The sequence below is a fragment of the Zophobas morio genome, unplaced genomic scaffold, assembly GCF_036711695.1.
Source record: "Zophobas morio isolate AGI-343-1 ecotype UQ-CSIRO unplaced genomic scaffold, CSIRO_AGI_Zmor_V1 ptg000005l, whole genome shotgun sequence".
Taxonomy (NCBI): domain Eukaryota; kingdom Metazoa; phylum Arthropoda; class Insecta; order Coleoptera; family Tenebrionidae; genus Zophobas; species Zophobas morio.
In genome coordinates, this window is record NW_026972110.1 from 18,040,731 (window position 1) to 18,064,219 (window position 23,489).

Genomic DNA, 23,489 nt, shown 5'->3' on the forward strand with positions numbered 1-23,489 from the left:
TGAAAAATGTAAAGAAAGCTTTGATAAAAATATTCCATAATTTCTCTTAGTTCAAGGTTGATTCTAGACCATATGGCATGTTTCATAAAAATTTCTTACGAAAGAATGTATTGTATTAATTGCTGGACATTCTTTCACATTACTGTCAAACGTTGTTAGGATGTTGATAGGATGTTCCTAACATATTATTAAATTTGACAATAATCTGTCCAGTAGTTTCGAAGATTAGCTATTTAATAAAAATCGACAGACAGAAACGGACAATCTAGTTTTTCGTACTCTAGAAATCATGAAGTAGCCATTTGCTAAATGGACTTGGCTTACGTTCGGAAAAAAAAATACAGAAAAATCAGTGTGAAAAATTTTGAAATTTTGGGTTATAATAAGCTAATTTTTTTTGCTAAATAGTTTTTATACGCAGTGCTACCAATTACGATGCTGTCATATCGTCAGACAAAAAATACAATCAATGTCGACGTTTTTAATGTTATAATTATCAACATTGTGTTGTGAATAGTCTATCACGCTGTCATTTTATTTTCAATTAAAATGAAATGAGACATTTGAAATGATGTTCGTGAGCGAATGTTTTCATTATCGTCTTCATATCTGACCTTAACACATCTGACAGGGACATAAACTTTCCATAACAGAAACAAAACTGTAGTTATTATAAAAATCGAAGATTAATGACACGAACATGAAAATTCGGTTGCACCTTTGACACCTTGCGACATCTCTCGATCAGCGACTGCGTCGTGAGGGTCAGCTTTATAATCTCCGACTGGTAAAAATTGCAGCTGCATGTGAACCTTCCTTAAGTGAGGGCATCACGTGAGGAAACGGAACGATGCAATTTTTGCAAGGATTCCACGGCATGTACAAGTGACGTGGTGTTTTGTCCTGTCAGTCGGATGTTTTAAAGAGTCATGTGCACGATTCGCAGTGTGAGGAGGATCTTTCTCATGACTTTTCTGAATATGAGCGTGCAACGAACAAGGACAAGAAAATTTATTTTTCAATTCGACCGTTTTCACATCAGGCATAAATCTCGAGTGCATAATAGAAAGTCGGCTTTTGAAAAGCATAAAGGTAGTAAATATTGGCGTGTGGGTGTTTCCAATTACGACTATATGAAAAATAAAAATGCAGTTTAGAGGGGAATTGGGATTGGTATTTATGATTAATGAATTCGCGCGAATTAATTCGCTACGAAATTTATGACGTTTGGCGTTTTGATAATTAAAAAGATATCAGGTGTGGAAGTTAAATGATAAATTTGCATTTCTACTGGTGTCGGAAAGCTCATAAAGTAATCGCGATTAAATGAAATTTAATGACAGAGTCATTAGGGGCTTTTCATGTTCGTAATTTAAGTGAGTATGGAACTGTGCGCAATAAAAATAAAAATTTCTCGCGTTTTCGCGCTATTCAGGTCGCTGAAGAAAGGTGCATTTTAGCAGCACGTTTTTGTAAAAGCAGTTGTTTTTTTTTGTTGCACAGAGACGTGAAAAGATGAAGCAATTTACTACGAGTAAATATAGTGGTGATCTAATAAAACTTGGAACCCTTCTGTACCCTGTTGGGTGGACAAAATTGAATTCAAACAAATTTTGACATTTTTAATGCCATCAAAAAAAACCTAAAAAAATTCGCAGTGATATTTAAGTTAAATTTATATTAATCACACAGTGTATTTGTCCATGTAGCAAAGGTTTAATTGTCTGAAGAGTTATGTTCATTGTTCCGTTTCCAGTAGATCGCTAAGATTACCATTCCGATAAAACAAAACGGTAGCAAGCAACAGATTGGACATTATACTGTCAAACAGTAACGATCATTAAACGCCTAAATGTTTGCAGAGGTATTCTCTGCACAGCTTTAATTTAATTTGTCGACTTTATCTGCACAGACAGGTTAATATCCGCACGTAAAACGTGTGAAGTTATCGTCCCCATTATACACTTCCAAATGATAAACTTCGCCAAAAAGGAAAAAGAGGTGCAAGATTGAAGCGATAAAAATATCGAAATGACCGGGCCGTTGGGCAAAAACCACGATAAAATTTTGTGTAGATTTTTATCGCACCATAAAACGAATAAGCGTATGAAATAATATTTTTAATGTTACCTCTGCAACAGGATCCTTCGTTGAGAATTGGCTGGTGGCAGAGGTGGCAGGGTCGTGGCTTCTTGAATGTTTTACAGCGAAATGCATGGCTTGGTCCCTGGGTTACGCTATCTTCGTGCTGAAAAGGAAAAGAGACAACTTCATTAGGAGTCGTGAATTGGTTACAGAATCGTGTAAATGGCCACCGTTTAAATTGAGTTGCGTTTAACAGGAACGTTTTTTTTCGAGAGCGGTTTGTGCGGCGTTACGTCGTGAACTAATTCAGAAAGTAAAAAATACATATTGATAAGTTGATAACGATAATAAAATTTTTCTCACGAAATTTGGCAACGATCAGTCCAGTAGTTTCGGGATTATCTGTCTAACAAAATCACCAGTAGACTACAGTCGACAGACGGATTCACCTTCTCTAAGAGTTGTGAACTGTGTTTTAATACCATAATATAGGTATGTCTACAAAAAGTGTAGATACTGAAGAATTTACATGAATGGAGAGCGGATTTATAAGCACAAAAAAATTAAGAATAAGCGCTTAAATAAACACAACATTTTCAATAAAAAAGTTTTATTTTAAGCAAAAAAGCATTAAATAAGCATAACACTTTCATTAAAAAAGTTTTATTTTAAGCAAAAAAGCATTAAAAACATAATCATATTACAAATCAAAGAACACTTCTTAGAACTTTGGATAAAATATTATTACAATAATCCTAGACTATATATTTTACACACGTATTTCAGTTTTCTTTAAAGCAATTTATGATTGTAATATGTTCCAAGTTGTCCACTGTAAAATTTTTTCGCCGATCATTTAAAATGTGTCTAAAACTGGAGAATGTGCGTTCAATATCCACACTCGTTGTTGGCGCAAATTTGAATTTTGCAACTAATGTTGAATCTAACTCCAAATTTTCCACCTTCTGGCCTTGTAAAACACGAGCAACGTCGGAAAGAACACCGAAACCTGCATTTTTATTTAACATTTAGTAAGTTTTTGAGATACTCTAGTACCAATATCACCCCTTACTGCGTTTGTTTGTTGTTTAAATTCTTTGACTAAGTTTATGGCATCTACCAACAACATGTTGGGTTTTTCTAACTTTTCTATTACCTCACATACGAATTGATAATTGCTTCTTAGAAAATCTAGATCTCGTCGCAAATCTTTGTTTTCCAAAATATTTATGCAATCTTTAATCGATTGAGAAGAATCTTCGCTAAACTCCGTAACTACTTCCTCAAATTCTTTGATATATTTGTCATAATAAAATGTGGCCTGTATCCATGTTCCCCACCTCGTTATAATCGGCTCTGGGAGCAATGGTATGTTTGGAAATTTTTCCTTAAAATGTTGCACTCTTAGTGGGGCTTTAACAAAAATCTTTTTACCATTTGCCTCTAATTTATTAACAGTAGGAAACTGCAAACGTATTCCTTCAGCCACTCTGTTTAAACCGTGGGCAATGCAAGTAGAGTGAATTAAATTGGGGTAAAATATTTTTAGATTATTCCCTGCTTTCAACATATAACGAGCTGCATCCGAGATCATCAATAAAATTTTATTCGCCGGTACGGCATTTGGCAAAAATAGTGACGTAAGACTGTCACTTACAAATCTGGTAATCGTATTGCCATTTGTTTTATCTAACATTTTCAAACTTACTACATACCCTCGACTAGGGAAATTTTCATTTAAGATTCCAACAATTAAACTTGCCACGGATCTTCCACAGCTATCGGTTGTTTCATCGACAGCGAACCATAAATAATTATCTCCAATGCGATGTTTAATTTCGTTGTAAACTTGCTGAAACACTGGGCCTACATAATTTTTTCGGAGAGTACTTTCAACCGGAATATGTCGATTGCAGTGTTTTTCAAGGAATTCTTGAAGAGGGATTTTCTCCAATTTTTTTAAAGGTATATTAGACTGGATCATCATTTTACATAAATCGAAATTAACCTGAAACTGCTCATCTTTTGTGGAAGTAGATGCAACAGATTCATGTATGGTCTGCTGTTTAATTTTAGAAACTTCAAACATTTTCTTCCTTTCTACATGAAGAGTCGTTCTGACATGTTTCGTCACGTTATATTTTTTATCACTTTGAATCTAAAACAACGTACATATACGGGATTAACAAAGGAAAATAGTTAAAAAAAAATTAGTGGGCTTACGGTTTTCACACAAGCTCTGTAGAATATTTTGTTGTTTTTTAATTTTAATTCTGGAAAATCCCTTATCCACTCATCCGGCGTCGATTTTACTTTCGGCATTCTTTTAAAATATTAGTAATATTACCAAAAAGAACTCAACATGTAACAAGGGAGAACCACGTATAAGACTGTACTACGACAGATGCGATAGACTGATGGTTGTGAAATAAACGGTTCATTTACCTAAAAGTTTCCATTAGAAAAATTTTAAGGTAGGTAGTTGGGTACATACAATAATTCTTTTTTCTAGAAAATCTTCAACGGTCTTGCCGCAAAATTCCGAAAAAGAACATCTGGTTAAAAGCTTTAATTCATTATCAACGGAAGTAAGGATTTAAAGTCATAAAATCTATGGAGTATTTTTCCAATCCTATAATAAAATTTTATTACTCAAACGACCGGAACCTATTCACAGAAAGGGTCTTGAGTAAGTGTACTTGAATGGTCAAGTCCAGGTAAAATGCATACGTTACGAAACGGCTAACTAACAAGTATTTGTCATCCCGACAAGGCCGGTATTTGAACAAAATATGCACTAAAACTCATATTCATCGAAAAAAGCATTAAATAAGCATATAAGTTTTAATATGCATAAACTTAAAAAAAAATCAAATAAGCATAAAAAAAAATGTGTCAAATGACTCCAAATTGTATCATAGTTACAGATATAAAAAAGTTTTGAAGTGCTTACATTTTTCACAAAAAGCATTAAACCTAGAAATCCGCTCTCTATACATGAAGTTGAATAGCGATCACTGTTTAGTATTCACCAATTTTTCCGTCTATCCATCATGGACAAATTCTTCTTCTAAGCTTATATATTATTAAAATTTACATTATCTGCGGCTGAATACGGTATAAGGTTAATATTTGCGCCTTTAGTGGGTTTAGTACGAAGAAATATTATTTTATCTAGAAGAGTTTCCAGTTATAAACTCGCTTGGAATTTATTACGAAAGAGGAAGATCTATCTACACAGACTGAATTATTTATGGACGCTCTACTAATATTGAATTTTTAACTGATTACTGCGAAATTTATACTGAGTGAACGAACATATTTTAAATTCTATGCCTCGTTATATGTTTAACTTTATCAATAAAGTATTTAATAAAGCACTAGGGAAATAAGCTAAGCGCGAAAAAATTCTAGTCGTGAATATTTCGAACCGCAGATGTATATTGAGTTGCATACCACACAGAGCAGCATCAGATGTGCATTCTTGTAGCCCGTTTTAAGTGAGTTTGATTAAAGAATGTATATATTTTTTATCACAAGCGGCTTTTGCTTTAACGATTATTTATATGTTTAAGAATAAGCACATAATTTATGTTTATTTGTTATTACAACTGTAACAAGTTTGTCACCACAAGAAATTTATTTGTTGGTGTTCACTTCCACCAAATTAAAATTTATAACAGCGTATTTTAACATAAATAAACCATTGGAAGCATAACTCTTTAATTTCAACAAGTGCTTAATAACAATTTGTAGTGTAGATGATGTATTTTATACACTTTTTGTTTTTGATGAATCACCAAAATAATTAAGCCCCTGCAAACTTTGAAGAACATAGTATCCTAGTAGATACTACAGGAAACTTTTTGATCCATAGACCGCGATCTATAGACTAACAATAAGACGTCTCCAAGAACTTCGGAGCAGACTATATAGTTCGGATTTTGTTTACAAAAAGAACAAACCTGAAGTATTCTGATATAACCGGGTCGCTTGTGGAGTTTGTAATGTGTTTGCTCCTCATACAATGACGCTTTGAACTTTGTGTGCTGAAAACTAAACCACAACTTCCGCCAGTGTTACCCATTTAATAAAAACTTGGAATTACACCGTCAGCAAGCATATATCACCCCTGAAAAACAACTAAAATAAATTGTTCCCTATACAACAAACTCGCGAAATAAATCTGTAATAAATCGCTTCGAACAAAACCGCTGTTAATACAAACCTCGGTCTAAATCATCCAACATGATGTGTCCTGACAATATAATTAATTCGATTGAACGAAAAAAAAACGCGTCCGAAAGGGGTCAAGTGAGTAACCATAACGCATCGAATAATATTTATTTTAGAATGTCGACGTGCTAATTACATAAACACGCCTCGGATGAAATATGCGAAATGTTTATTTATTCAGACGCTGTAGTTGCCGTTCTATCAATCCGGCTTCTGTAATCTTCACTAATGTCGTTCAATTAGCGTCGTAAATATTGATGTGCAGCTACTGAATTAAATTTGATATGTTTACAAAAACTCGATGTGTTGCTGTGTTGTATTTTGTAATAGCGACAATATTTATTTTTTGGAGGGCGATCGAGTGGTCAACTTGTGTGGCTCGTTTCGATCTGAGTAATCAAATTTTAAAAGCCACGCTGACTCAATAATTCTCACTTTAGACTGAATGAAAATAAATTCGATTACTTTGCTGCCATTTGGGTTTTATTAACTCGATTCGTTTCCCTCTGCGAGACATTTATTTGTAATGTGCTTACGCTCACAGGGCGGAAAGCCACCCCGAACAAACAACTTTAGCAATTCCTAATAAATAGATGGGTATGGAGCATGTACGAAAGGCAATTGAGCAAACGCTGGGGTGTTATTGGTATTTGTTCTAGGAATTAATTTTTGTGCCGAGTTTAAGAACAGAAGGGTTGCAAGTGGTGGGCGGGGGTTGTCAGAGGACTGTGAATATATACCGAGTGTTCTAATAGTTTCGTAGTCATATTTATCACGGATTATTGAAGAAAAAAAAGCCGTAATTTAAAATGGCTCAGTTTACAAATATGTTTTAAATATACAATTCTGTTCCGTTTAAAGGTTTTAAATGAAACACCTATATATCTAAAAAACAACAATGTGTAAATTTACACCCTATAAACAAATTAAAACAGTCTTCAATTTTTTAAACATCTGTTGTATAGCCATGGTTCATAACAATGTTAATAATCACCTGGAACTGTTAGCGAAAGAGATTTTCTGCCTAATATATATTTTTTTTCGTTCTTATAAAGAAAAGAAGGAGTCTGTAAATATAAGGCATATTAAATACAAATATGGTTTGTAACTTTCAAACAAAACACCTGTACATTTGGAAATAATTTTAAATTGTCCTAAATGAATTTTGTCATATTGGGTCAAAGAACTTTTTCAATAAATAGGGGGAAATGTATAATCTTCCATTGTCAGACATTTTTAACATTCTGTATAAAATCGGCAGTTTATTTTTATCAAATCAAAGGTTTTACTGGATTTTCGACTCAGGTTAGGTCAGGTCAGGTCAGGTCAGGTCAAGTCAAGAAGTAAATAATACATAGATGCGGAAACCCTACCTTTCCAGTTGGCCAAAATATGGAAACACGTGTGGGAAACCTGTCCGGAGCAGGTCCTGAACATGTACAATTGTCTGGTAAAGAGGAAGCGTTTTCCGAACGAATGGAAGAAAGCAAGGGTGGTGTTAATAAGGAAACCGGGGAATCAGGGAAACTCGCCCAGTTGCTTTAGACCCATTAGCCTCCTAGATGTGGTGGGAAAAATCTAGGAACGCCTATTGGCGAAAAAAATTTAAACAGCATCTAATCCGGAAAAGGTGGTTTGTCAGGTAACCAGTATGGTTTGACAGAAGGGAAATCCATCATAGAGGCCATAGAGAGGGTAATGCAGCTAATTGGGATGAACAAAGGCGGCGAGATGGAACGTTGGGATATCCCGGGTTATTCAAAAAGAATAATCGCGGACCATTTTACGAATAGACACATAATAGGGAGTTATGGACAGAAGATTGGGATAAGTTGATTGATCGTTTATGACAGCATATTGCGAATGGACATGGGCCCAAATTCAACAATCATCGCATATACCGATGAACTGGTATTAAAAGTGGCAGATAAGGAAATGAATAAATACAGGAGGACCCGGTCCAGATCCGAATAAAAGGGAAAGAAATAAGAATAAAAGAATTGACGAAATACCTAGGCGTAAAAATCGACCCAAAATTAACGTTCAAAGAACGTCTATGGAAGACTGTCCGGAGAAAAGATAATCTCATGGGGGCGTTGGGATGACTGATGCCTAATATAGGAGGCCCAGGAAGTAAGAAAAGAAGGATTATGGGAATGACAGGTTTCTCGGGTATACAATACGGGACAGAGGTATGAGGGAAGGCAATTGCAATCAAGACCTACAGGGAGAAGGTGGAACAGCCCATAAGAAAGCTACTGATATGAATAAGTATGGACTACAGGATGGTACTGACGGATGCACTATATGTAATTGCTGGAATGATGCCAATAGAATGCCGGGTGGAAGAAAGAATGCATAAATATAGATACGGAATGGACAAGAAGGAAGAAAGGAGATATCAGCTAGATAAATGGCAGAAGAAATGGAAACAGGAAATGGGAAAGGCGGGGTGGACCAAGAAATTAATTCATGACGTTAGGGAATGTGTCAATAAGAAAGGGGAGGAAATCACATTTAGGTTAACACAATTTTTGTTAGGACACGGGCGTTTGGTAAACATAGAGAAAGAGTAGGCAAAAAATGAGCTGTTGGAGTTGTGGGTGAGAAAAAAATGAAGGGAAGGGTAGAAACGTGGTAGAAGAGGTACAAGCGTTTATGACGCCGGATACATTAATAAAAATAATGATGGAAACCACCGAGAACTGGAAGAAAGTAACTAGATACGTAGAGGAAGTAACAAAGAACCATGAGGTGGAGGAAAGAAAAAGAGAAAAGGCGGGAAGGGTGACGGACAAAAATGGAAATGGGAACTGAGATAGGAAAACAGGAAAGGACGCAGCATTCTACCCATCGAAGAAATGCCATAGGGTAATCCCAATGGGTTGGAGGCTAAATGACGAAGAGTGGATCTCCCTGGCAGAAGATCAGCCGAGCCGCATATGATAGGCGATAAATGTTACCTGGCGCCTAACGACAAGGTAGTGCAGGTTAGATCAGTCAGATCAAGTCCAGTCGAGCCAGATCGTGTCAGGCCAGGACAGGTCAGGTCAAGCCAGGTCAGGTCAGGTTAGGTCAGGTCCAGTTGGTCGATCATTTATAAAACAGTTGAGGGGCAATGGATCGTAAATAGATATTTGGCAAAAATGTTAAAGAGTTATCTGCAAGTGTTGGAGACAACAGTATTTCAATAAATTGTGGGGTGCCACAAGAAACACTGTTAGGGCCAACTCTTTGGAATGTTTTGTATAACGAAATGTTCGAGGTAAAGCGCCCCAGGAATGTTAAATTATAAGTTTTCCAGATGCTCTGACCCTGATAATAGTAGGAAAACAGAAGAAGAATTAAAAACAAAAACTGAAACTGCAGTTAAAAGAGTAATCAACTGCCTGAAAGAGGAGAAGCTAGAAATCGCACAGGAAAAATCCGAAGCACTATTGTTGGCTAAAGAAAAAAAATTAAAAATCAAAAATTTAGGGTAGGAAAGAAGATAACTAATCAAGACACAACGCTCGGTGATGCATCTGGGGACTTACTTTGACCGTCGACGAAGACATGAGAATGACAACATATTAGACAGGTTACTAAAAAAGCAAAGAATATCTCGATGGCCTCTTACAAAATCATACCAAATTGTTCCATTCTTACAAGGGAAAGTTTACACAGAGTACTACTAACAGTTGTAAAATCAGTAATTCTTTATGAAATCCCAATTTGCCAGAAAGACTATGATCTGTGTACAGGACAAGCTCTACCGAAGCCTTATTAGTGATCGGTCAGATTGTATCAGTGGATCTGCTGGTTGAGCAAAGAACAGTAAGTTGTATACAAAAAACAATACTCTAAACTATAACTCGGAGAAAAATAGCCCTCGAATGGTAGAATAAATGGGATAGGTTGGAAAGCAAACAACTTGAGCTCATTGGTTGTCTCTGTCGTCATTCTACCTTGGACCTTGGTAGGCGGCCTAGGGTATAAGGACCACAGTTATTTAAGGGGTGCTCCCGTTAAAGCAGAGTTGTACTTGGCAACGCTTACGCAATCCTATAATCTACTGAACTTAGGATTGTGCTTGGCAGGGCTTACGTAATCTTCGCTCCCTACCCCCTTACGAATTGCAGTTGCGGTCACTGCCGAGATAACGCCGAGTGAAGCAATAATTCCGTCTACGACGAGCGATTTACGCAAAGAGATGCAATTCCACTACACTGGAGACCAAAGGATTAACGAGGTTTATGAATTACATTTATGGACACTGCCCCGATTACGCCGATTGATGCAATTCCTTCTACGGCAAGGATCATGTATGGAGAGGAACAATTCCACTTCACCCGAGACGAGAGGATTAAGAGGGCTTCCGAATTACACTTACGGTCACTGCCGCGACTACGCAGAGTGTCGCAATTCTTTCTGTGAAAAGCGAAATGCGCAGAGAACCGCTATTCCTCTCTACCCGTGACGAGAGGACTGACCCGAGTGACACACTTATCTCCACCCCGCGAAACTGCAGATTGCGAGAGTAAAAAAAACATCAGTACCTGTTTTGATTCTAATGTATTTTTATGTATCGATTTATTTATTTATTTATTTATTCACTTAATACTTTCAGTCATTTTAACGAATGTTTCGTTTCAGGTTTTAGGGGTTGAGATTTAAAGTACCTTTTTTGCAAAGAGATCATTTTTATGTGTAAAATTTTATGTACCTCCTAATATCGTCAATGTCAGTAATTAGATTTTTTTCTAAATAAAAAAAGCTTCTGCAGAGGATCTGCAATTTATGGTTTTACGAACCAGGGGCCCAAAATGTTTAAATTTTGGGTTGCAAAATTTTATTAGTTGACAATTTATTCAAGAAACTTCATAACATCTTTGAAAGTTTGACAAGACCAAGCTTGATTTAGTGATTTTTAGTGATGAAAGAACATTAAGGAAATTTTATTTATGCGTCGCCTATATTTTATTGATTATTACCTGGAATTTATATATCTGATATTCGTTGTATGTCAGGGGTGAGGAAAATAACTATAAGATTTTGTTACAATTAGGAAGTGATTTTAAATCACTATAACATAAACTGACATAGAAATAAGTGTTAAAGTATTTTTTTCTTATTATTTATACCGTCCTGGTCGACCTTCACACTTACCATCACAAAGTTTTTTCACCTTTGTTAGGTTTTTGTCTGAATTTCTATGTTCGTAAAGTGGATAAAAAGGTACTTAGATATACAACAAATTTAAACGTTTAGAATAAAAATAAAACTCTAAAAAGATCGAATATTTACTTGAAACGGTTATCCAAACGAAATAGGAGTATAATTTAAGAACAAACTCGAAAATTTGTAGTTTACACTGTCCTACATTTTCATGTTGGTCTCTTCTTTCCGTCCGTCTACTGGCTGTCAAATACTTATTTTCCTAAACTCATCACCAGATTGCCGCGAAGTTTCCAAAGCAATTTAAGATTTAAGAATGGCTAAACGCTGTGCAAATTAGTTTTCTCGCCCCTGCCAGCAATTTGATGACGTCATGTCAAAATTTTGCTAGGTACTAATTCTCTTTTAATTTTATAAAATAATATAATTCTAAGCTTGTAAATTGCTAATCTGCTCAGATTTTTATCTTAGACTCTAGATTTTTGAGGTTATCATTAGTCTGAAAGATCAGATATAAATAACATATTTATAGATTTTTGATGGGGATCTAGATATGTCCCCATCAAAATTAGGTAGGAATAAATCATATTTAAAATATGTAAAATATTATATCTCTACACGTGTATTTTTTTAATCCTATAGCTATCCTTATTTTTCTTTTTAATATAATAGGTACAGGTTGTGGCATAAAAATACAAATGTTAAAAAGTAACTGTTGTTATTTATCTAAGAAACTGGACTTGTTTGATTGTGCTTCAGGGTCATAGGGCGAATGAGTACTTTAGTGTCTTCTCGACGTTTCAAGACCCCTACAGTACGAAAACATTGGTCTCCTATTTCTGTCTGTCTGCCTGTCTGCCACCTGTCGTCTGTGTCGATTTTGTGGTTTATGAATCCGCTTTGACTACTAGCTTAATGGTTTGACGCACACTACTTTATAGAGGTTATCACAAAAAAGTAAAAGATCCGAAAATCAAATGTTACAATTTTTCAAAGAAGCGTATTTGTGAGAGTGTACATCAGTGCCATTTCTTTACCTTTAAAATGTAATTTTGATAAAAAAAATCTGATTTATTATCGAAAACCAAGGATATGTGGAATAATTTCGCAATTATTATGGATAGACTATACAAACATTTTGAATACATCAGCAAAGACCAGAAAAAAATGTTCTAGAAAACCTTATGTTTATCTTCATATTATTAAAGCTCGCTGAAATTTACAAAATCCCTTCACAATAAATCTAATGTGCCCAGAAGCCCGCCACAATAACGTCGCTCAGCGGCAGTTCCTGCCATCCCCCGACTATTTGGTTGTCGTGTTCGAATCAGCGTAACCCATATGGACGGACGACAGCTCTGTCGGAATCGATCAGCGCAAATATAAAAGCAGGTATTGAAAGGCACGTGTTTCTCATTAGACAGCTTTTTGGCCTCTTCCGAGGCATTGTTAGCAATGCAGATGTCGATCCTGGAGCTTGCGATGTACATGCAGCTGGTCCTCGATACGTGCACTGATTCGATATACCCAAAGCTCTGATGTTTTCGTTTTATTACCGTCTCCCGCTCCCACTGCAATATCAAGCATAAAATGATTTTCTAAAAATAAACAGGTGATTTTTTAAATTGAGCGGCAGCGTCGAGGGGATGAATAAAAATTAAGTCTCTTTGTGTTCCGGGGGCTATGAAAAGGTCTATTCACGTAATCTGAATTAATCGATTCTTCGGGGTGGCCGGAATAAATATTTATATTAATATGAATAAACTTTTAATTCTGTTTGGTGCCGAAGCGAAAGCCATTAATCATCGCCACAAGCACCAACAAATGAAAGAGTTCGGTTTGGAAGTCTGTTTGATTGAGATAAGAGTTTATTTATGGTAAAGTTGAGTAAATTGGGAAAATATATTTCAGGTATTCGGGCAGCGATAAGCAAAAGTTTTCAGAGTGTTGAAACCAGACGATAAACTAGAACTTTTTCAATCCTTACAATCCCCGAGTGCTGCAGCGATTTATTTCAGACGACTCTGAAAACTAAGGCGGTGCGCAATAATCACTAAGTAATTCCGAGAGGACTTGCATTGAACGCTTATGATCAAAGCAGAACACGATAGCGGCAAAGAACACGTTTAATAAATATTCAGCTATTGACGTTCGCTATTTTAATGAAATCCTCCAATAAATAACGCCTCGCCGGAGATATTTCCTCTTGCTTGTTTTAACATTCGTTAAACGTGCCAGGATCGCTTCGTGACGATCTGTATTGAGGTTTATCACTCAAACCTCTAAAAACCTACAGTGTGTATTCGTGCTTCCATTTTTAATAAGGATATTAAGGCGGTAGGTTCGGCGGTAGTAAAGAAGCGGCGCTTTTTGACGATTTGAAGACATTCTGAATAACAATTTTTTCAGCGTGCATGGCGAGAATTTTTTGGAATCCATCGACTTCGACAGGATGTCGCGCACCGGCCCAGCGTGAACCACAAGTCTGTTTATTTGTTGGGCTTTTTGTAGCTGTAATGAGATGCTTTGACAAAAAGTTTAAATTGCTTGGAAATCTATTAACTTATGCGCCAGCTTGGAACAACTCCGGGCGACCGGGTTGGCATTCACGAAGTCCTTTTTTGCGAAAACAGGTAACTAATTATTATTATCGTAACAATGGTCATGCTGTGCCCGCAAAAACTTTATAGACTGAGAATCAGTGCATGTAGGGTAATGTAAACAACAAAAATCTCATACATGACATGAGAAGTACGGCAAAAAAATAGGATTTTCATTTATGAAATATCAAGCTTTTAATGATGAAAAAAAATTCTCAAAAAAAATTAGATTGAATGAGGTATTTTACATTTTCCAACTATTGCTTTTTTCTTTATTTGTTCATATTAATTATAATCGAACAATAAAAGTTATAATAATAAAAAGAAGCAAGAGATTTTGCCTTCAATTCCCGTATTTTTTCTGAAACCAGGAAGATCTTTCTATAAATATATGATTACAAGCTATCAAAGTGAGAAATAAAAATACGACGTGACTGCATTGAAAAATAAAATGTGCTTCCACTATACCATTGCACAGCACTTCTTCAAGGACTCTAGATAATGGAAAATACAGCTTCTGGTCTATTTTTTACTTTATATATTTTACACAGCACCTTTTTGCTGCATTGAGTAACAATCTATTAAACATTAATTAAAGTCTGCATACAATGTATTTTACAAAGTTTAATAAACTATGATCCTTGCAAAAGCATAGACACAAAACCGGCCATAAATTAAATAGACCATAAACAGACATAAAGATGAAGGAAACCTGTGTTTTCGTAATTTGCAACCTGTGTAAAGTCAAAATTCGTCAAATTGATCTATTTCCAATGCTTCGCCTTCAGCGACAAAAAAAATGGTGCAGGGTTATGTAATAGAGTACAGTAGAACAAAAACAACTTCATCGAAAAATAATACAATTTCATTTTGGGAATTTTATGATTTTTTTATGTAAGGTAAAATAAAGATATCTCTGGACTGTTAAAGTAGATAGGTAACAAAGCATTCGGTAGCGTAAATAACATACCCGCATTCCCTTTCGAAATAATTCGACTATTAAGCACGTACAGATAACCAGCATTAGCGGCGGTGTTAAAACGAAATGATTTTCTCTCTTGAAGACAAAGATGAGGGCTAATTAATTAATTAATTAATTAAGGTACAGTGGAGCAAAACTGTTCAAATATTATTTTGGATGAGTAGTTGGTATTATAACAGTTATTAATTTACTATTATTAAAATATAGACGGGCGCGACATTACTGCATTTTTACCTCTTCGAGAAAATGGGAATTGATGAATAAAAAAAAGTGAAATGGAATAATGAATATACATATATGTACAACAAAAATTACAATATAATGAACAAAATTAAGGTGGATTTATAAACCACAAATACAGGAATACCTTATGTCATAAAATTTAAATATCCCTTATTGCGCAAAATGCTGATCTGATATCATAAAGTTATTGGTGGGAATGATTAGGTAAATTTTGGTTAGTGTTTTACTATCTACATAATATTTCTATTATACACACAAAATGTGACAACAATCGGTCCAGTAGTTTCAGAGCGTATCTGCATAATGAAAATCGACAAAGACGACACACACACGGGAACATGGACCTATTGTTTTGTACTCGGCGGGTCATGAAACGTCGAGAAAAGATGAAAGTAGTCGTCCGATGGACGCTATTACCCTTCCTTAGTTTATGAAAAATCAGTTTATGGAAAAATTTTTCGTTGATTTTATTTTATAAAAATTCTCACACTCATGTAATGACTTGACCATTTTTAATTTTCCAGAGATAACTACGGATCTTTTTGTAAAATGGTTATTTTTTTACGTTTGTTTATCTTCGCTTGTGGACACTATATTAATTTGTATATTATTAATTTCCAAGCTGTAAAACCAGTTTTTTCGAGAACTTTTAAAATTATCACAAAGTTGGAGAAGAGCTAGGTAATAAATATTTCTGTACTCATCTCTTTCGGGACACTGGTGACGTCATCGCAAAAAAATATTGCGTAGATCTTGCATTTTTTTTTACATTTATTTGCATCTGTATTGAAAATTGTACTATTACTTCCCGAACGTAAGCGAAGGAAGTATAGTAATCGGGTTCATCGGCCGAAGTGTTACTTTTATACTTTCTCGACGTGTCATGACCTCATGAGTGCGAAAAAAGTGGTCTCCCGTTTCTGTCTGTCTGTCTGATGTCTGTATCCATTTTAATTAGACAAGTAATCTCCGAAACTACTGGGGCCGATTATTGTCAAATTTTGTATGGACATTAGGAATATTATGTAGATGGTTAAATGCTAACTAAAATCCCCAAATAAAATGCTGCTGCACTTATGGTGTGTGAATCCGTGTCGAATTTTACTCCAGACATCCAGGATTTTTGGAAAAAATTCAAAACTGAATAACAATATTTTGCAATATAACTTTAAAATTGCAAAATCCAATGCTCTGAAATCTTGTAAATATTTTAAGGTTATTGTAATCATGGTACATCGTTAAGCAAAATTTATTCGTTTATCTCCTCTCCTAAAATTGATGAAGCTATCCCAAAATTTTGCCGAATAAATCCTATCCAAAATGTGCAAAATATGATGAGTCGAAATTTGTGATTTATCATTGCATTAAAAGTTTCTAAATTTCTTATACAGAGTGACACAATTTATTTTATTGATTAAATCGGGAACGGCTTACTCCTTTTTCCCGAAAATTTAGGAATACATTACTGGCATCATCAGTATTACCACTGCACTCTCGTTAATCAAATAAAATTCGAGTAATCAAATTTTATAATTTTTCAAAAAAGATGGATCTGTTTTATTGTATTTCAGGGACGAGGAAAGTTCTGTCGAAATAACCTTCGACTAATTTATTTATTTTATTTCTGATGTTATTGTTAGTTTGAGAGCGTGAGCTAAGGAACCACTGACAGGGTTCATTCGACGAATAGTTACTTTCATGTTTTCGCGACGGTTTATACCTTGTAGGATAAGAAATAGTAGGTCCATCGTTTGTCTTCTGTCTGTCAGTTTGCCAGTATGTCTGTATGTGGTATGTTATATTTAGCCGATGAAACTAGTAAACAGATTGATGTGAAATTTTAGATGTATAATTTTAGGGTGAGTCACTAAGCTGAAAGACTGAAGTTGTACGAATCTTTAAGTAACATACATTAAAATAAATCTGGACTATACAGGGTCTTTTGTTTTCGAAGCATAGTACACAACTTAGTTTTATTTTAATATAATACCCTATGCATTTTTGTATATTCTTATTAGCCGCTTCTTAGTCTTTATAACCGTACTTAGTTCATTTTTGAAATTGCGGTGCGAGGTTGCCACGTTATTTTTTTTGCTGTTCTTTTTAGCAATGCAAGGGATCTTTGCAACAATATTTTGTGGGGAGATAAACAGTTAAATAAATTTGTAATATACAGAGTCTTCAAAAAACATTAAGCTTTAAATTTTGCAGGCATAGATACTTTTTTTACTGCACTTACTCTATTGTTTGTCCTCTCTTTTCAAATATGTCGGGAAGGTAAAAAATCTCAGTAACTATCAACTTTAAACACAGAAAATACTTGAAAAAAGAAAGGGAACAAATCACAGAATAAGATGCAGTAAAATTCTATTCGAAAAAACTGATATATCGATATTTAAAAATTGTTATAATTTACTATTTTCTAAACACTCTATACTATATATTATAAGCCTATTTTATTAATACAACTATAAAGCGCATATCTTTATTTATCTCTCCATGCAATATTGTAATCCATATTTTAAAAATAACCCTATTATGAGATTTTATAGGAACCCTTTCATAGCTAGAAAAATTCAAGAAAATTGAAATAACTTGGCAACGTCGCATCGGAATTTCGAAAATAAACTACGGCCAATCAGAATAAATAAAACTATATAGGCTATTTTGTATAGTTGAAAATAATTTTGGTACATGATCATCAAGAAACTGTACGATTTTGGTTTTGGACTTTCTTTTCTACTTCTAAAAAAAATTAATGAGATATCAAGAGGCGTGCGTTTAGAGACTCAGCCTGTATATGTAAATTTTAAGAATATATGTAGTAGAACGCAACTAAAATTGGTGTGTACATTCCCACCATAAATGTGATGACGTCATTTCAAAATTTTGCAAAGCAATCTCATTTGAATTTTATGAAGAAAATCTTTAACTAGACGCATATCCTGTAGTTTAGATAGATTTTCTTTTCTTTTAATTTAACTTCTAGGGATTATGATCAGAAAAAGTCAACTTCGTGTGTTTAGAAACGAGGGAGATTTTGTCTCAACAACGTTAGATTTTATTGATTATTTCAGGAATATCTTATTTCATTTTCCTGAAATTTTAGGAATACTATAAAAATTAGTGTTACATTGTACGTATCAAAACTTACATTCAACAAAAATGCGGATGACATTATCTCAAAAAATTGGTTAAACGTCAGGAGCGAGGGAAGATAACTTAACAGATTTTTTCAATATCCTACAATTTGCGTAAGTCGTAATTGGAAAAAGTTTTTTGAGAATTTCGTTTTTGAGTTCAAATGATGTTTACAATTCAGTTTTAGTGTCCAGTGAACTGCAACAACACCCGTCATTCATAAATTTTAATGACTTCAATGATAACTTTAATTAACTTCGAACTAATTATTCATCTGCCCAAAATAAATTTAACGAAAACGACTTTCCTTGATTGCAAACAAATTTTAATCAGTTGTATCAGTTTTAATTAAAAAAAGCATAAAAACCATTTAAATTGGATGGAATGAAGCAGACCAGAATTACGTAAATATTGGATCCAAGAGCAATCAACAATAAAACGGTTTTATTATCATTTCTCGTTAATTGGTTTTTATTTGACCGAAAATTGAGTTATTATTTATATTATTGCACAAAAAATTCCAAAAAGTACATTTTTTATGACTGCGACTGAATAACTATGAGTTTTGATTTGATTAATATAAGCAACAAGTTGGCTGTGTCTCTTCCGCTTCGTTCTGATGATGGACTGATTTAGTTACTAATTTTATTTTTAACGCAACTTTATGAACACACATCACTCAATATTGTTTCCTAAAAATACATAATAATGCACTAATAACTTAATAACAGAACGTCGCGTCCATATCTCGGACCCCTTTTTAATGAAAATTCGACAACACAGACCGAAAGGGTCAAACAATTCCCTCGGAAAATATTTTATATTAGTTATCCAAACAAAATCACCGTTTTTCCGAGTCCTGTCGCTCCAAAAATGATCCGAACTCCGCCGTCCTCTGGAATAAATTACCGCGCCGAGAGAATGTTTTCCTAAAAGTATTTTCGTTCAATCTACATGTTCGTGAAAATATTTACTGTTTGCTAAAACTACACCACCCGCATCAAGTGAAAATTGTGTTCACTTTCATCACAACAAATGAGTCAGTAAATTGGACGCGTTTTACAGAATCCTCACAACATGAACAAAATACTCTTATTTAGTTTGATAAATTGCCGAAAACACGCCTCAAACTCCGATCATTTGCGAAAGTTTTTTGCCTGCGATTAATTACGTCGAGCGATGGGAAATTTCCCTTTCATCATAACCGCGACTGCTAGATCGATGGCAAATTTCTGCTGTTCCAAAAAAGGATAAAGGACATTTCGAGTTTCCTTCAGCTTCAGATGATTCATTTTGCGTTCGCTTTTCAAATAGCGGCTTTCGTCGAAGCTTTAAATTTTGATTACGGTGATCCGTTGAGTCCTTTGTAGCGTTTGACAAGTGACTAGCAATTTAGAATATATGAAAGAAACATGGAAAAGCGGCCAGGAATAGCAGGAACGACCTCAACATGCTCCGGGAATATTTGAACAAATATTGGTCTGTTTGGAGGAAAGTGGCGCTCGGAGCGTCATAATACAAAACTAGGGAAAGACAAAACCGATGCGCAGATCCTGGCCAAATTACTGGGTGTTGTGTGGCAGTCTCAATTATATTTCAAACAGTTTTTTCATTAGGAAAACCTACCATCCGTCATCGAGTTAATTACGAAAGCTTTCTTCTCAGAGAGCTCGGCTCTTCATGGAATAAGACCAACCAATAAACTTTTTACGGTCCGAGTTGATGCATTGTTTAATAAGCAAATGCCGTATTTGAGTTATTGCCAATAAATTACTAGCGGATATATTCCTCAGATAATCACCGGCCATATTTAAAGCGCACTTTTGCTGAAGTGAAAAAGAAAACCCGTTCAATTTGCTTCTAAATTAGCCTTTGTTCTCAAATGATAAATAAGTCAATTAAGACCACACACTTTTTCCTCGATGTAAATGCATTGCCTTTCGTTTCCCTTTTATTTACTCTATTGACATGCATGCGCAATCTACTCCTTATTGTTTTATCCAATTCTCTCTGCGATTTCCGTTTCAAGGAAAAATTAAAGCAGACATTGGTCTGAATCAGCACGCACAACTTCGCTATTTGGGTTAGCTATTTAGACCTCTCTGTGCAGAAACGTGGTTTTGAAAGTGTCCATCGCAATTTATTCTCTTCTTTTACTGTCGTCTGACGCCAAAGCAGGAATGTTTTCCCCATTCCGGTTTTTCCTTTTTCCATTGAATTTATTAATGAATTTCCGGGCGATTCTTTGAGCTTAATCCGTTTCCAGTGGTTTACTTTGTACGCTCTCCGAAAATTTAATTCCGTTAATTAAGCGACACGAGAAGAAATCCGTGCACATTTTACCATCGATATAAATTATAAATTAATGCAAATGCATAAATCTCTGCAGTATTATTTAACTTGATTGTAGTTTATACTGAGGTAGGGTCGGTTAAATATTCATGGAAATTTATGTCACGCTTAGGCTCGGACTCGGCTCCGTTAGGGAAAATTAATATAGTATTGGTTTCGACGTGGTAAATTACTATAAATTTAAATTATTCAAATGTTCTTTCAGGATTCTTTTAATGTTTGAAATTTTATTAGCATTTGGGAGGCCATCTATATCTGTTTTTGTCGGTAGTGATAACAATAACGATAAATCACTGTTAAAAATGTTGTTAATGGAGCTATTACAAACATCGTGCGTTTGTAGGCATGGATGTATAACGATTTGTGAAATTTAACGGTAATCAAGTCGAATATTTCGAATGATATTTTATTCTTTTAGTCGTTCACGTTATGACACAGTTATATTTTATTATGCTGACTTTCAGCCCATTAATAACTGTAATAATTATCGTCACAGAACATTACACAAAAGAAATCTGTTTGATGTGCGGTAAATGTGCTTAAACGTACTGTAGTTTTACTAATGTTCTTCCATTTACTTTTTTCCCTGCATACATTTACTCTAGTTTTCAGACATTGCTCTAATTCTGTGATTTAAACATTTGCGTATTTTATTTAGATTCAATCCGCATGAATACGTAATGTTGTCCTACTTGTTCTTTTATAAATACTTGTTTGTATGCATTATTTCTATATACGCTGTGATTGTAATATTAAACTCCATTTCTGATAGTGCTTTGATATATGTTTCTCTTTAGATTTATTTTTTAAAATCACTTCCTTCTATATAAATAAACTGAATATGTATTATGTTAATCGTTTATCTTGTCATCGTTCCATTGCTTTGCTTTTTTTTTAAATAAATTTACCTTAACATTTACGGAAATTGGTATTAGACCAAACTTCCTTGAAATACAATAATACAAATCGAGTTTTTTGAAAAATTTCATCAAATTGTTGGTGGGGATGATCAGACCTATTTTTCGTACTCTAGGGGCAATGAAACGCTGAGCAAATATGAAAGTAGTTGTTCGACGGATGGACCCTATTACATTACCATAATATAAAAAAATTTGAGTCCATAACTTGATTAAAAATTTCGACGATAAACGTTCACTCACATTATGACTTTTTGTTATTTGGATAGGTGCACTATGAGTTCCAAAATATTTTTAATTGCAGTTGGCTGTAGTTGGCATCACTGATTTGAAGATGTTTGTACTACAGTCTCTGCTAGATACTAGTAAATGTTTGATTGACAATTGTTGCCTTACTGTGATCCCGCTCGTTAATTTAATCAGTGATACCAACTACAGCACGTTAATTAAAATTAACTTTAATATAAAATATTTTTGATGTTTTTATATCGTAGTGAGAAATTCCACGTACCACAGTATGGCGTTTTTACTGTGTATAAATTTAATGTCCGTTAGGCTTACTGGTGTAGATATCGATTTGCAGTAAAAACCACGTTTAATGACAGTTTGACTAGTGGATGGAAATAAAGACAAATGTTTTATAGTAACTATTACCGCCCCCTAACTTTCTTTTAAGGCTACTGCTACGCTGAAATCGGCAAGAAATAATGCCGACTGATCCTGGATGAGTGTCAGTGGTAAAAAAGCTGCTTGCAGTGCTTATTGTAAAAAATAATTGGTATCATACTATACAGGGTGAGTCACGAAGCACACGGCTTTCGACGTCTCATCAAATTAGAGATAGAAAAAAGTCTAAAATCGTACAGTTTTTGAGTAGTATGCATTAAACTTATTTTCGACTGTGCAGTATATATTTTTTCATATCTTCATTGGCCTCTTTGTTTTAAGTTTTTTAGCAATGCACTGTGTTGCAATATTTTAATATACAGAGTGTTTATCAAAAAAATTCTAAAACGTTAAAATTTATTAAATATCGTTATTTCGGTTTTTCAAACAAAACATCCTGTGTACTAAAGTACTGCCTCTTACTCTATTTTTTTCTTTTTTTTTCTTTCAATATGTCGTCTTTGAGATACATATCAATTGTAAATATTGAAAAGGCTTAACAAAAAGAAAAAACAACGAAAAATAGAATAAAATGCAGGCTGAAAACTAAAATATCGATATTTGAAAATTCTAACAATTAAAATACAATTATAAACACTCTGTATATATTTTTTACTCGATTTTATTTATTGCATAACAAAGTACCTCTCCACAAAATATTCTATACACGGATATTAGAAATAATTCTCTCGCAATTTTTTTCTTTTGTTTTTTTTGCTTTTGCTTTAACTTGTCAAAATACATATTTGCCTAAAATTTAGCACTAAATTACAAAATGGTTTCAGTTCAGTTTTTTTCTTTTATACAAACTTTGATCGTTTCTCTTTCAATAATAAAAAATAAACTTGTGAAATCTTGTAATATAAAATTTGGTCTAAGGTTATTTAGACATTCTTAAATACAATCGAACAAACCCAGTTTATTAAAAAACTATAAAATTGGATTTTGCGAAATTTTATTTATTTTATGAAAACCCCTATAGGTCAAAAAAACCTGTCACACTGCAAGCAAACATTCGGTCAGAATGGGATTCGAACCCACACGAGTATTGAGCACAAATTGGAGAATCAATCATCTTTTCCTACATGAAGCACGTGGAAAACACTGTAC

At 34.3% G+C, this 23,489-nt stretch overlaps 1 protein-coding gene across 7 annotated transcripts in view; it reads right to left on the reverse strand.

Moving 5' to 3' along the window:
- The window catches only part of LOC135122908 (tensin-1), a 395,140-nt gene that overhangs the window by 184,491 nt on the left and 187,160 nt on the right, over positions 1 to 23,489 (reverse strand). For all 7 annotated transcript variants that reach the window (XM_064047412.1, XM_064047407.1, XM_064047405.1 and 4 more), the window contains exon 2: positions 2,131 to 2,248. In XM_064047412.1, the coding sequence (XP_063903482.1) occupies positions 2,131 to 2,248 (118 nt within the window). The remainder of the gene's footprint in view (positions 1 to 2,130; positions 2,249 to 23,489) is intronic.